Source organism: Betta splendens, chromosome 22, assembly GCF_900634795.4.
Source record: "Betta splendens chromosome 22, fBetSpl5.4, whole genome shotgun sequence".
In the NCBI taxonomy this organism is placed as follows: Eukaryota; Metazoa; Chordata; class Actinopteri; order Anabantiformes; family Osphronemidae; genus Betta; species Betta splendens.
The window spans coordinates 6,297,442-6,312,586 of NC_040900.2; the positions used below are offsets into that span (position 1 = coordinate 6,297,442).

The following is a 15,145-nucleotide window of genomic DNA, read 5'->3' on the forward strand; positions in this document are numbered from 1 at the left end:
GGCTCAAGCAGCGCCGCAGGACACTGCTCCACACACACACGCCGCCGGTGCCGCCACCAGGGAGACGGGGGAGATGTACAGTAGGAGAATGGTAAGGGAACAGTGTGTGTGTGTGTGTGTGTGTAGATTCATTTTAATAAGGCAGTGAAGATGCAAATCACAGCTGTTTTCATCTACCTCAGTTTTCCATCCTCATCTCCTGATGACTGTACTTCCCAACTGAGCAACAACTGTCATTCATTTCGCGTGTATTTAAATACATGATGTGGTGAAGCGGTTATCTGGAAGGTTTAGACGCAACGCGTGAGCAGCCAAACGCGTCATAATCCTCCCTGCACTTGTAAGCAGATCCAGCAGGACCTTGTTGTGAATCATATCACCCTTCGATTCTATTCCTGTCAGCTGTCGCTGGCTTTTTTACACCATCGACACAAATCGTGCAGATTTGAATGATGCACAGACGCAGATAAATATACTGAATGCTGCAAAATGCAGAGTTGTGCTCTGATTAACAAAGACTTGGAGCCTGTAGGAGGCTGGACTGTGTCTACAGGCTTCGATATTGAATCTGATGCAATCAAGTTGTACATGTGCATCTGTATTGGAATTTGTGCGTCAGTCAACTAACCCGTTAACAGGCGTTTGCCATCGTTGTCCAGCGACTCTCCCACGCCCACGAAGCTGGAGGTCAGCGAGCTGAAAGCAGCACCGGTGGGCCCATCGCTCGCACTCATCAGAACCAGAACAACGGGCCCCGCTCGCTGACACGAGTGGGCTGCACCTCGGAGCATCGGGACCGACAGCACCGGCTCGCTCTCATCACGCCTCCTTTGTCTCCGCAGACTAATTAAGCAGTAATCACTGTCAATTACATCAGGGAATTTATGCAACACGACACATTGTTACAGCGCTCGAGGGTCCCGTGGATCCTCATCCTGATCGGGAACTTAACGCGCCGTCCTGCTCGTTTATATGAGGATCTTAAACCTTTACAGCAGCTGCAGGGAATGAGTCCAGAACGGCCGGAGACCTCAGGGATTTATGTCCCCCAGTAAAGTGAGATTAGTCTCAACCTCTCCGGAGCACTTTCCCCTTCAATTCAAAACGATGTTGTAATTTGTTCGGCTGATAGGTGAAGATTAAAACGCAACTAATGCCTGATACCGCCATTTAAATGAAAATTTATATCGATTATCCTGCCGTGGACAAAAACGTGCTGTTCATTTCAATGCGCACCGGCACAAAAGGACTGTATTCCAAATCCGATACGCAGACGCGTTCAGACTGTTCCGCTGCGTTCAAGGACGCCGTGCTGCTGTTCTCCCACCACAACGTCGCTATTAAATGTTAATCACGCCGCGTGCAGCGACTTATAAGGTTCCACTTTTGTTCATTTTGAAACACGGGGCCGTTTTTTTTCCCTTTCGTTCTGTCGAGCTAATGCTTCTCGCCCCCCTCCGGGCACACCTGTTAGTGAAACGGCTCCGTCCATCCACTCTGAGCCTCCCATTAGCGTGTGGTACTTAACAGATGTTGGTAAAATCTGCCCGTGACTCTCGCTGGTGCTTGATGACTACTAATTCTGACCGTTATCACTAACCTGCGGGCGCTGCTGTCTCACCTTCACTGGACGGTGATGGTGACCCTTGTTGGGTGGGGGCTTTTCGTTTCAGCCCCCAATTGTTTTTATGCTCGTCGGTAATTAGCACTAAATGTGAAAATACACAGAGATTAAAGACACGGTAAGACTGTCTGTGGAAGATCTGTGGGAAATTCATTCATAGATTCTCTCTCTGCTTGTGACCTTTCTGGGGGGTTTGGTGTTGCGTTTGTGTTCATCTGTTGGGTTTCCCCCGACTCACCTTTACCTTTTACTGTACAGTAGCTGGTTCTTCTAGCTCAATCTCAAATCCTACAATATCACATATATTATGATATATTATTATTATATTATTGTTATATTATTACAATATATGCAGTTATAAGCATTTTGTCTGGTTTAGGTCAGTATAAACAGCATCCATGTAGAGACTCCACCCCATCATTTGACCAAGGTACCGTTATGTTTTACTGGATTTTATAATTGCATTATGCCTCGTGCTGAACACATTTATGAGGTGTAGCATAAAACATTATGGCTGGTGCCAGTATTATTGTGAAAAGAGACAAAGAATAGTGTGTAATAAAATGATTTTAACAGCAGAGAAGCTAATGGACTTTAAGAAGCTATAAAAAGATAAATAACGCATTAATAAATGTGGGTAATATTTTGAGAGGTGCATTTTTATCTGTTAAAACTTTTAATGCACTGAAAGAATCACAGTGTTTTGTTCTAATACAGGGTACATTTAATTTTTAAGCATCTTTAAAGAGTCACCCAAGATCCCTGAGAAAGAGAGAGAGAGAGAGGAGTCAGGTGTCCACGTTTTCATCCAGCGGGCAGGTCGATATTCAGTACGGACAGGAAACACTAAAAAGCTGCTTTATAGCGGTTCAAGGATAGTCGGCCTTGAAAAAAATCCTAATCTACGCCTCGGTGCCAGCGCGCAGAGGACGGCGGGTCAAAGCACTCAAGGAGAGCGGAGCGCGGTGTGAACACACACGCAGCGTGTATTTACAGTGGAGTAGACGGCAGATGAGATGAGGTCTGGTTTTAATAGAGCCGAGACCAGCTGCCTTCAGAGGCCTCCGAGGAGACATGCCAAGGAGAGGTGAAGGGGGGGGGTGAGGAGAGAGATAGAGAGAGAGAGAGGGGTGAGGAGAGAGATAGAGAGAGATAGAGAGAGAGGGGTGAGGAGAGAGAGAGAGAGGGGTGAGGAGAGAGAGAGAGAGGGGTGAGGAGAGAGAGAGACAGGGAGGCCGTGCAGGAGCAGTCTCAGAACCGAGCTCAGGACCTCATTAGTGCGGAGCTGATTGGACGGGTACGAGGTGAGTGGTGCCTCCATCCACCGCGTCCTCCACGCCCGCTCCGACGGCTGCGCCGCCGCTCGACGGCCGCGTCGCCGGGCGGAAAGCTTTTAGCGCCGAGAGCTGTGTAATATTCATGAGACGCTCCACTCGCACCGGAACGGTCGCCGGCGAGCGTGAGCAGCACCGATCCAGTCCTCCGGTGATGCGGGCCGATGTAATATTGATGGAGGCTGTGCGAGATAGCGTCTGGCCCCTTGTTCGTCCCTGCACGTGTTACAGAGCTCCGTGTCTCTGACCACGGACACGCTGATCTGATCTCTTCAGCAGCGTCGCTAAACTCCCATTCTGAAGGTCGAGTCCAAATAACAGCTGATCGTCCTTTTCTCCCGTTGGCATCAAAGACATGAGGAAACAGCTGATCGGGCATTTTGGATCATTTGGTCAGATGTGCAGAAGGTGATAAATTAGACAGAACCCCCTCAGTGGACGAGTAGTTCAAACACAGCACCGACCACTGCAGGTGGTTCAGAACCACAGCCAACAGGCTCCACGTTCATCGGACCTCAGTCCACCTAGTTGTTGTGGAGAACGATTGTGAGGTCAGAAAGCTTCAGTTCCCTGATGTAAACGCATCTGAGGAGACCTTGGCTTTAATCATGTAATCATTAGTGTGCCGTCACACATAAAAGCCAATAGAACCATTCAAGTGGCTCCTAATAGGAGGTTGAAAAAGGCTAAATTTCAGCCGCGGCGTTTGGAACCCACTTCAGGACGAGGGGGAACGGGAGCCTGAGGGAAAACAAAGGCCGACTAATTCTCACTCCAGCCTCCTCCTTCACTTCGCGCCGCCGCCATTTTTCACCTTGCGAGCTCCTTCCCTCCGTCCCCTCCTCACTCCATCGCCCTGTAACTAATGGTCCTTAAACGCAGCTCCGGCTGCCGCGGCGCCGGGTCTGAATCACAACAATCGTGAGTTATTATCGGCGGTGCGCTGACGGATCGCGCTAATGTCCGCGCTGATCGCATTAACGCCGGGCCTGATTGGAACACATCCATCATAATATTCCTGGCGATGAAGCAGCAATAACCAGCATTATCCTGATAATGAAAAAGACTGTTGGGCCGAAGATGAAAACTAAACAGTGATAACAAGGGACTTAGTGGCTGCTCGTTCCCTCCCTCACACGGTTTCCTCCTCCTGATCCTCTCCTTCATTACTAATCACCATCTAAACGCCTTATTTCGCCCCCTATACATCACTTCTTAGTCTTCTTCATTAACCTTATTACCCTAGAATTCATCATCTCGCCATCGTTTCCTCCTTTAATCCTTATCTTGGCTTCTCTCCTCTTCCTAGACGCTGTCCCTCCTTTGTCCTTTGTTTTCTCCTCTTTAATTACTAATTCTCCCCTCTGTTCCGATTCCTTCCGCTTCACCGTTCCAGCCTTTTCTCTCCCTTCATTCTATTTGTGGAAACCCTCCCTTATTCTCTGACACGCACGTTTCACACATCTCTTATTTGACAGCTCACCTGCTGCAGGTCCTGAGCGTCGCCGGCTCCCGTTTGTGTGTGTGTGTGTGTGTGTATTTTAGTCTATATGCCCACCTCCAAAGCGATGAGGAGCCGTGTCCATTTATGAGAGAGTGAGGGGAGAGCGATGGGGGGGAGCGGCGGGAGGGGAGGCGTGGGAGGGAGTTTGAAGAGTTTTAATGAGCCGGTGCTCACACTCATGACAGGACGGATAAGCGATGGAAAATTAATCTGTTTGTTGAGAGAAAGCGAGAGAACGTGTGTGTGTGTGGGGGTCATGTGTGGACGCACAAATGTGAATTTTGGGGGGAGAGTGAGTGTGTGTGTGTGTGTGTGTGTGTGTGTGTGTGTGTGTGTGTGTGATCTCCGATGAGAATTCACTGCCTCACCAAGCAGAGACATTTTTAACTTGTGCAATCAATATGAGTGGGTGCATGTATACGCTGCATGAGTGTGTGTGTGTGTGTGTTATACTGATGAATGGCCCAGCTCTTAATGTTCTCAACCACTCTGGACTAACTAGACTGTTTAATCACCCTCGCTCATCCCCTGCCTCCTCCTCCTCCTCGTTTCTGCCTCTCTGCCAAAGCGGAGCGCACTGCTGAGGTTAGACAACACTTATTGTACAATACATTACACCAGTGTGTGTGTGTGTGTGTGTGTGTGTGTGTGTGCACTGTATCAGTCAGTGTCCAGGCTGCTGGCTCGTATACACCTGTCGGCTCGTTATGGGGCACACACACACACAAGCAGCCTTGTTATAGCTCTGCTGACTTACATTCACCAACACACTAACTTCCCATCACGGCTGTAGATTCACATGAACCCATGAGTCTCTTTCCTAATGAGGCTTCTTATAAATTATGAACTGCAGACATGGACTCACCCGCCTTGAAACCTGCACTAAACATCTACCTGTGACTGGAGGCAAGCGAAGGGACGCGAGGCAGTGTGTGTGTGTGTGTGTGTGTGTGTGTGTGTGTGTGTGTGTGTGTGTACTTGCAGCAGTAATGAGCGCTGGGCCACAGGACGCCCGACGGCAAGGTTTTCTAACAGGGTCGGACTCAAGGACGTCTGGCGCCGGTCCGCGCTCCCACCTCCAGTTCACCAAGCGTGTGGGTCCAGCAGGCGGAGCTGAAACCGTCCAACAATGGGAGGAACCAGCGTCACGAGCCGAGTGACGGCGGCGGGTGCTGCCAGACGGCTCAGTGTGGCTCACACCTGCTCCATCTACAGTCATTTTACCGCTTTACATACACAATGTGGTGATTAAGAAAAGAGGCTTGGTTTCACTTAAAATGCATTTGTATTTTGCTTAGCTTGCAGAACATATTCACACGTATCTTTAATCATCTGTTGAAGCTCTATTTATATTAATTGATTTTGCATTACCGTGTTGAGGCCGCTGGGGCTGGAGGATCGTGGCTGACTGAACATGACGCCATTTTACAGGAAGTGGCTCATTAGAGTGAACCACTGTCCAAACTTTCGAGGGGGAGTTTAGGTTCTGGTTCAGTTTATTTTGTCATTTGGTGAATTAAATAAGTTCTTTACATATTGTTGTTTTTGGCTTCGTTTGATAATTACTTGTAACTTACTGACTGACCTTTTTTTTAGATGTATTTGTCTTTAGTTGCCCCCGTGTGTCTGTTTGTCTTTGTTAGTCTGTTCAGGTAAATGTGTTTTGCTCAGTGACTGTGTATGGATTTGTCGACCTCTTTGTGCGTTTCTTTCACGCAACCAACGCACACACACGCACTAACGCTGTCAAACGCCCTCTATTTGTCCCCAAACGAACGAGAAATCCACGCTCCGCTGGCAAAGACTCTCGGAGTGCGCGTTATTAAGGGGAGCGCGCCCTCACAACGTTACAGAGCAGAAGAATGCGAATAAAGACGCGAAAGAAGAAGGTAAATAAAACCCGCAGAGGAAAGGATAAAATGAGGGAGAGGAGCGCCTCAGGTGCATCCGGTTTGCGTTAATTAGCGGTGGGATGAAAGAGGGAGCATCGTGATCCGGAGTCTGAGGAAGCTGCAGGGTCCGCGTGCTCTCACCTCGTCCTCCGAGCTGCTCCTACGTCATAACGGAGGTAACCTAGTGTGTGTTGGCGCTCGTGCAGCCGGGCCTTTTATTGTGCACGAGCGTCGTGGGAGCGCAGCGATAAGCCCGGCGTCGCTGGCGTCTAATCATAGTCCGCGTTCCTTATCAGCTCCGGGCTCGGGGGACGCGGTGAACTCTGGAGACGGAGGGGAGGGAGCGCGGATGCGGTGGGAACGGGAGATGGAGGGAGAAGGGCAGAGCGGGAGGGCGAGGAGGGGGGAGACACGAGAGAAGGTGCGAATTTTAAGGTCTGCTGCACTAAAAGCATATGAGGCACCCGCGCCAAGCCCCCTGTCCCGCCTCACCTCACCTCACCGCCCGCACCGCACCGCACAAACCCGCCTTTTGTAAGAGATTCCACCACTTCACTGCGACTTCCCCGCCGCGTGCGAGCGCGCGTGGGTTCGCAGCCCGCGTGTGCGCGCGCCGGGAGGTTAGCGCCGGTGCTAAGGATGGGTGGTAATTGCATAATGACAGTTACGCCTCTGATGGATCACCCGTCACTCTCCCTCCGTCTCCCCCTCCATCAACGTCACCCATCTCTGCGCCGCCGTTTTTTTTTTTTTCAAATTGTCTCCCGTCCGCGCCGTCACCCGCGCGAGCCGAGACGGAGACGCCCACAAACACGCGGGAAGTGCGCGCAGCTGCAGCGTCACACGCGTCCCGGGCCTCTCCGTTATCACGCACCGGGATCTGAGTCAGTGTATGTGATGCACAACGAGTATCAGTACGAACAAGTAAAAGCCTTTCACAGTTTACAATAACAAGCCAGTTATTTAATAGATAACTATATTTTATAGGTTCAGCTATTTAAAGAGGAAGTGACATGAATTGTTTAGTCTTAATAGACGGTTTGGGCAGCTTTACTCTGCAGAATCATATTCACAAAGTGATCAATACTAATGTGTGATACTAATCAGTATCACAGCGTCTCAGTAAAATGCACAGCGTCCATAAGCAGAGGCTGCTAAATGTTTTTTATTTTTTATTACTGCCATCTGTGTTTTCCCACCGTGGCGTGTTAAAAGTACCTCTGCTTCAGTTTTAGACTGCAGGACCTGTGGGGGAGTATTTTTATACGCTGCTGCTTCGCTTTCATAAAATATTTCACCCACCCGGTCCTCGCACCCCTGTGTGTCTCATGTTTTGCCGTCGCCGTCTCGTGTTCCTTCAGGTTTACTCTTAACTGGTCCTCGCTTTAACGTCCGGTCACTTCCGTGATTTGTTTTCACGCTTTCCACATCTGGCGCGGAGTCACTTTTCTCTCTTTCATAACCAAACCACGAGTCAGGAGGGCTGTAGGAACTTGTTTTTATTTGAGAGTTACAGTAAAGTGGCCGAGAGAGAGAGGGCGAGCGAGAGAGAGAGAGAGAGAGAGAGAGAGAGAGAGAGAGAGATAGGAGCTGCAGCACTGTGCTGCAGTGCAGTTCAGCCTACAGTGTTTGCTCGCTGCTAAATGGATGTCCTCCATCATGAGCACAGACCTTTTCCAGAGGATTACTGCTCAGAATGTGGGTGAAGTGATGCCTTCAGGGTCACTCGGTGCATTCTGAGCGGGGACCACCTACGATGACAGCGTATCCCTGACTCACCTGCCTGCCTGGGAGGCGCTTCCTCCACCTGAGTACCTGTATGCAGGCCTTTGTGTGTGTGTGTGTGTGTGTGTGTGTGTGTGTGTGTGTGTGTGTGTGTGTGTGTGTGTGAGACGCTCCTGCCCTGCTTCCCTGCGTCCTTCCCTTTCCCTAAATGACTGAACAGCCCATTTCTATGTGTGTGCGTGTGTGTAAGCCAGAAAGACAAGGAGAGAAGAAAGTGTGGGTCGGAGCAAGAGAGATGATATCAAGCAAAAATTCATTTCCACACCGAGATCATGTAGCTGTTTCAGAATAATTAGAAGTCGGCTAGAAAGGAAGAGAGGGTGATTTTCTTTTATCATCGTACGTTTAATTGGCTGGAAAAGAAAAAAGGTTTGCAGCCCTACGCGTTCAGGCGTTTTCATCAAGACTGTTCAAACAAACAGCACCAATGGTTCACAGCAGAGCTCGAGGAGGCGAGTCGCCTTTAGCCTTCACTAAGGAGCTGCTCATTCACACCCGGGGGAGTCTCTACCGTCAGGACTCAAAGCGTGACATGAGGTTTCGCCTCAGGAGGAGAAATATGAGAGAATTGTAATAAAAAAAAACAAACAACAAAAACGCCCCATTGTCTCCGCAGATGAACTCAAAATTCCCGCGTTTGTGTTCTGGCAGCGCACTGAGGTCAAACACCAGGCCGATAAGGAGAACTTCATCCGGTGTGAGTTTATTGTCATGCTCCGCGGTGCAGAGTGTGAATAAAATATAGATGAGAATTACAGCCTGTTTAACATTTTACAGTACATGATTCCGTGTGTCAAGTAAGGCTTTTTAAACAGGCTGGTGATTTCCTTTAATTACAGTGACCCAAACATGTCACCAAAATAAATGATCGTACGCGTTTTCTTGATAATCACCAGTTTGTCATAGCACATTAATTCAGTAATTGTCTCCTTGTGACAATTTTTTAATACTACACACTGCACTAACTAATTTCTTCTCGTAACACCAGCGTCCTGTTAGTGATGCTTACACTCAGTGTGTTAGTGCCTATTGGTAGCCATGCTAAAATATAGGTGTTGCTTTGTAGGTAAAACAGAAGCAGGTGAGGCACAAAGGGGGTTTTAAAGAGAACATTTAGATGCAAATGTTGTCACAAATGAGGAAAGGAACAAAGGTTTTTAAGAAAGACTCACTCGCGGGTCATTGAAGGCAGCCTGAGCTCTAATCCGCTCCCTCCTAACTGTATAGTGTAACAATAAACAGCGAGCTGGCACGGTGCTGTCCATCATACCAGACGTGAGAAAGCAGTGATCCAGAGTCGTAAGCTATACAAGCCATGGGAAAGCAGCAGTCCTACCAACACACACACAGACACACACACAGACACACACACAGACACACACATACACACACACACACAAACACACACACTCTCTCTCTATCTCTCTCTCGCTCACACACGAACAGCGTAATACGCCAGACTGCCAATTAGGGCAATAATGGCTGTGGGAAAAAAGGGGTATAGTCACACACATGCACACAGACACAAACACACACATAGAGTAACTGAGACTTCTAAGCTCAAAAGTTAATAGCACCCAGTTGTTCAGTGCCAGAGACGGACCCTGTGGGAGGAGGGAGGGCGGTACCGAAGCTCAGACTAATGCAACAGGCTGAGAAGAGCATAGTTTCCCAAGTACAGGTTAGGAACTGAGGGCGCGGAGGAAAAGTCTGCCACCATCAAAACTACAGCGCTGCCTTTTGTTTCTAAATCTGTCTCCGGATTCGCTTAAAACCCCCATGTTGAATTTCATGGACGTTAATCTGGAAGTTCTCTCCGAGCCAATTAGCCACTCTAAGCAATGTCCTACCCTGCCAGGCAGGATATTAGAAGATGTACTACGTTGGAAGAGGGCAAGGATTCAGGCCAAGCTAAAAAAAATATAAAAATAAAAGAGAGGAGGAGACGTGGCGAGGCAGAAGGACACAGATGGCAGGGAGGGGATGCAGAACGGAAGCAGGGGAGAGAGGGATGGAGTGGAAGCTGATGCGCTGGATGTCTTCCTCCTGTTCCATCAGCAGAAGCCTGTTGGAAGGAGAGCGGAGTAATGAGAACAGCTGCAGTGGGTGCACAGACACACGCACGCACGCACGCACGCACGCACGCACGCACGCACGCACGCACGCACCTCTCTGCCCACTTAGCTTCTCGCTCCATCCACAGATCCACGCTTTTGCACATCGGCGCACACACACACACAAACACACACACACACACACACACACACACACACTTACCCTCACACTCAAAGGCTTGCAGCATGGTGGTGTAAGTGGGGCCCAGCCAAGAGGTGTAGCTACCCAGAACCCTTTGCAGGTGGTGGGTGGCATCGCTAAAGAGCAGATCGGATTCTCCGTAGCCTGCTGAGCTGAACAGGCTGAAGCCCTCGGTGCTGTTGCCAAACACATTCTGCAGGATAGAGAAAGTGTGTGACAGCGTTTAATACATGAGGGCATGCATGGATGTGCGTGGGTGTGATCTGTGCATGTGTGTGTGTGTGTGTGTGTGTGTGTGTGTCGTCAGGGGATCAGCGCAGGACGCATCCGTCATCCCGCCGTCTCCCACGCGCTCAGTAAGGAAGAAGGATGACACTTTAGCAGATACCTGTGTTCTGAGACAAGGCGGATCGATAGCGAGCACACACACACACACACACACACACACACACACACACACACACACACACACACACACACACACACACACACACACACAAACACCTGTACCGCGCCCACCTGTAAACGCTCCAGGTACTTCCAGACGCGACACTTATCCTCCACGCGCACCACCACAGCGTTGGTGGGAACGGCTGCCAGGTGGCACCGCTCGTACTCGTCCAGACCGGCCTCGGTGCCGTCGGGACACAGCAGCTTCAGGTCCTCCAGCTCCAGGTCCAGGGCCCAGGACTCCTGGTTCTTACCTGGACAGGAGCCAAGGAGCAGCGGTTGAACCCCCATCACCATTTACATTCAGCAGCAGCTTTATTCTGATTATATGACTTCTTTATTGTCTCATGCTTAAAAATCCCATGTGTGGATTTCTTGCTTATTTGGATACTGACCTCATGCACTGAATACATCACATCATTGTAAGTCAATACAAACAAAGCCCACTTATCCAAACAAACAGGTAGAGCACCTTGAAGCGGGGCTCTGCCTCCCCAGGCAACAGCCCGGACCTTCTGTGTTTTCTTGACCCCCGTTAATTGGTCCGGCTCCAGACATTTCTGAAGCATATGAGAGCGCACGCTTCGTTAAGCAGCTACAGCGTTTGCGGGGCCGGCGTCAAACTGTTCTCCTCCGCTGTACTAGCGGAGTCTGTGTAGCGTGACCGGGATAATGATCGCCATTAATTTTGGATGTTGCCTAAAGCAGAAGAGCAGATGCAGCAAAACGGAGAATGAGGGCGCCTCGGTGTTTGTCCGTCTGTCCTGCCTGCGCGTCCGCGTCTCCTCTCTGGCGTTCGGTTAAATATATCTCCCGTCTGTTTGTCTGTCGTGCGAGCACAGATCCTGCACAGATCACTGTATTCTGCATGTGTAGGAGCGAAGGACTGTGAAACACTGACATCCTGTGTCTTGACGAGGACTCGCACTCTCTGCTGGTCTCTGGCTGCCGCTCTTATTATAATCCTAGGGTTTTAGCGTTATATAACCACTGCTTTGCATCGCTATGTAAACACTGACCGTCCATATTGTCGAAGACCGTCGTGTGTTTGACAAAAGCCACGTCGCCAAGGTTTTCAGCCACACATCTGGAATATAAGACACAACACATGCACGTTGGTGTAGTGTCCCTGGCATGGTCTGGGTTTTCATTCAGAACCACCGGGTCCCGTTTGCCATGTCATTAGCTCCGGTTCTGTACCTCAGAGCCCCGGACTCCCCGTAGTGTCTCTCCTTGTGGTTGTTGGCGCAGATGTGCCGGTCGTTCTCGTCTCCGATGCACGCCTCGCACAGGTTCTTGGGGTTGTTGCCTCTGGGGTCATGCTGGGGATCCTTCACGCCTGGCACACAGCTGTAGCCAAAGAAGTTCCCGACCGCTGAGAAACACGAGGCAAATCTCAGGATTTGGTTCTTCCATACTTTCAAACATGCCCTGATATCATTTGTATTATTAATAAAGCCCATTAGCTGACACTACTGATGAAACGATATGACAAAAGCTTTTTTTATAGAATTCTATTATTATTAATGCAAATCCTATGTAAAGTTCAAACCCAGAGATGAATGACTCCACCACAATACTACAGGGACTAGTTGATCTGAGCGCCTGCAGCTGAAGGGTGGTGTAATAACCTCATACTAGACGACTGTGGCACCAAATGTGTCCTGGACAGCGCGTCGTGAGCCCCTGTCCCACTCACCTCTGGGGAAGTTGCACTGCTCCCCCACACTGATCTGGGAGGTGTTGACCAGGTAGCCAATGGGCACAGTCCACCCCACCGTGGTCCGTATGCCGGGGTGGCAGGAGCTGCGCTCGTGCATCTCCAGCAGCGACAGGTCCGAAGTGGAGCGACGGGCCATCACCACCACGTAGTAGCCGATGCCGTCTAACAGAGCGATTAGGGAGTGAAGTAATCGGAAAAGATAATGGAGAAAAAGGAAGGAACATCTGCTGTGGTGCATGGCGTAGCTTTGATGGTGGACTCTAGCTGCTGAGGCTGCTGACTTCCTGGCAGAGGTCGAGCTTAGGACTCACCCACTCCGTTGTGGGACTCTCCTGCAGACAGCTCCAGGCCGTGGCACAGCCCAGCCGCATATATGTCATCTGCAAACATGGAGGCGGCATCTGCCGTCCCGTTCTGAGCAACACACATATATGGTCAGAGTCATATATAAAGTCACAAAATATTAAAAGGCTAAGAAATTTGGACATGCTGAGAAATTTCAGTCTATCATATCATTTTCATATGTTCAAATCCAGACTTAATTGTGCAAAAATGTCCTTTCTGTCTCCACGGATACCTTGATTTTGTCCATGCAGTCTCTGGTGCTCAGGCCGCGGACGCACTGCAGCGTTCCCCTAACGTTCCGGGCCGTGGCATTCCCAGCCAGATCCAGACACTTCTGCTCTTCAGCATCGGACAGCACACACCAGGAAACTGGACAAAAGAGTCCAGGCGAAAACTAAACACAACTTAAAACAACAAAATGCACATAAGTTATTGTAAATCATAAGCCAGTCCCATTATATCTACCTGTAGTCTTTGGATTGGAGACACAGCTGACGGACAGAAGAGGCAGCAGAAGCAGAAAACCTGAGGGCAGGTTTCTCTCGAGACGCTTCATGTTGGCTCTGGTGCGAAATCTGCTTTGGGAACCTGTCTAATTCAAGAGCGATGAAGAACTTCATTGAAAAAATCCACTCAGGTGCCCCCTCCTCCTCTTATAACCTGGTCCTGAGACAGATGGAAAGAGGGGGAGAGGGTAAAAGGTGGGAGAATAAGGCAGCTGGATGCAGAAAGAAGAAAACATTACATTATTCCTCTAGCCGTGCTTCTTAAGTCGAAGTCCTCAGTAGATAATCCTTCCTCCATCTCATGATAGCGGTATAGCATTTCCCCCTCCAATTATCCACTGAGACTTATCCCCAGTAGAGAGGATAGTGGGAGACATATGTAGCCTTGGAGCCGTTTAGGTCACCTGGCACAGAGTGTCGACCCGGGGTCTTTAATTAAAAAGCTGCAGACAATGGGCCTCTGTGCTGGAGCTGTGTTCGTAGAGAATGGATACTGAGTGGGGCTTGCTCCAACTCACTGGAGACTAAAACCGCAGGTAAGGAAGAACAAACAGCACCAGCTATTGTTCACAGCCACAGGAGCCAGTGGAGGGAAAACATATCGGCTACACGATACAGTTCTCCCTTTTCTCCTTCTGCACGCACGCACGCACATGAACGTGCGCGCGCACACACACACACACACACACACACACACACACACACACACACACACACACACACACAGATTTTTCTAAAACAGCGTCAGAGCGAACCAAAAATTAAATCTGTCTCCGTAGGTGAGAAGTGAAATGCACATGTTCGTCAGTCCACCTTTTAGTTGCAATGTTGTGCAATCTCAGATCTGCATGATTGCTCAGCACATTAAAGGTCATATTAGTTTTCGTGCAGCTTTCAGAGAGAGAGGGAGCTCTGTGCTGGGCGGGGAGGCCGGGGTATCTGATCCTTCACACGCATGGATGAAGGGACAGCTACAGAGGAACACTGTACATCAGGCAGTTTCCTGATTTAAATATGTTTTATACTGGCTTAACTATGATGATGCCTATAGAATAAATAACGCCATAACAGGTGACAAAATGATAAAAAGCTAAAAGGCCTCTTCTTCGTCGGTTTTTAAATTGCTTCTTAAAATCCATTTGTTTTCAATGGCATTCGACACATTGTTAATTGTTATTGGTTTTACACTGTTGTGCTAGTACTTTTTTCTTATTATCTTGTTTTAATTTGTACAGCACGTTGTTCAACCCAGTTGTCTTGAAGGGCTTAACAAATGAAGTATATTTACTTTCTTACTAAAACAGGAAGATACACAACAGGGACGTTACCATTAGTGTAACAGACAAAAGCTGTAACATTTGCCTTTCACCCACTCTATAAATACAGAGTAATATTTTTAAACTGAACACCCGCTTTATTATGTTAAAATAATACATTAAACACCACTACATTTATTCAAGTATTTTACCAGTTGCACATATAATCTGAATATATGGAGTCAGTTTGCAGACTGATCTGTGCAACCACGTAACTCTGGCACTATTAACTCATCCTAGCTGTTTTCTGGCTTTGAATTTTTTTTTTTTTAATTTCTCATAAACTGTCAAAACATAATTTATGTTATTCTCACTTGATAGCATCGTTAACTTCGGTGGTCTTTTGGTGCTTTCTGGAGGACTCCTCTGTCCCACAATGCACCTCGGCGGTAATGTTTTGGTGACGTCAT

The 15,145-nt window shown here is 48.9% G+C and overlaps 1 protein-coding gene and 1 long non-coding RNA gene across 3 annotated transcripts; both read right to left on the bottom strand.

The window, feature by feature from the left end:
• Positions 1-2,261: 2,261 nt before the first annotated feature.
• Positions 2,262-5,915, bottom strand: LOC114849081 (uncharacterized). Its single transcript, XR_003784541.3, has 3 exons — positions 5,834-5,915; positions 5,441-5,662; positions 2,262-2,386 (listed from the first exon to the last, which is right to left on the bottom strand). It is a non-coding gene; the product is annotated as an uncharacterized LOC114849081 (long non-coding RNA).
• A 2,548-nt stretch (positions 5,916-8,463) lies between these two features.
• On the bottom strand, positions 8,464-15,138 carry otomp (otolith matrix protein). 2 transcript variants are annotated; one of them, XM_029138358.3, is made up of 10 exons: positions 15,050-15,138; positions 13,379-13,579; positions 13,146-13,282; positions 12,880-12,982; positions 12,545-12,730; positions 12,046-12,220; positions 11,865-11,932; positions 10,915-11,099; positions 10,417-10,588; positions 8,464-10,204 (listed from the first exon to the last, which is right to left on the bottom strand). In XM_029138358.3, exons 2-10 carry the CDS (start codon positions 13,467-13,469, stop codon positions 10,194-10,196), a joined length of 1,128 nt encoding a protein of 375 aa, XP_028994191.1. In that variant the 5' UTR covers positions 13,470-13,579; positions 15,050-15,138; the 3' UTR covers positions 8,464-10,193. The 2 variants fall into 2 exon arrangements, with proteins under 2 accessions (XP_028994191.1, XP_028994190.1); XM_029138357.3 differs by lacking the exon at positions 15,050-15,138 and adding an exon at positions 13,659-13,875.
• Positions 15,139-15,145: the final 7 nt, after the last annotated feature.

What these genes read in the sequence shown, in the direction of transcription:
- otomp (XM_029138358.3), bottom strand. Translation starts at nt 13,469, where the DNA reads ATGAAGCGTCTCGAGAGAAACCTGCCCTCAGGTTTTCTGCTTCTGCTG. An exon ending in ACTGCATGGACAAAATCAAG is followed by an intron (nt 12,983 to 13,145) that starts GTATCCGTGGAG and finishes TGTGTTGCTCAG; the next exon opens with AACGGGACGGCAGATGCCGC. An exon ending in GCAGTGCAACTTCCCCAGAG is followed by an intron (nt 12,221 to 12,544) that starts GTGAGTGGGACA and finishes CGTGTTTCTCAG; the next exon opens with CGGTCGGGAACTTCTTTGGC.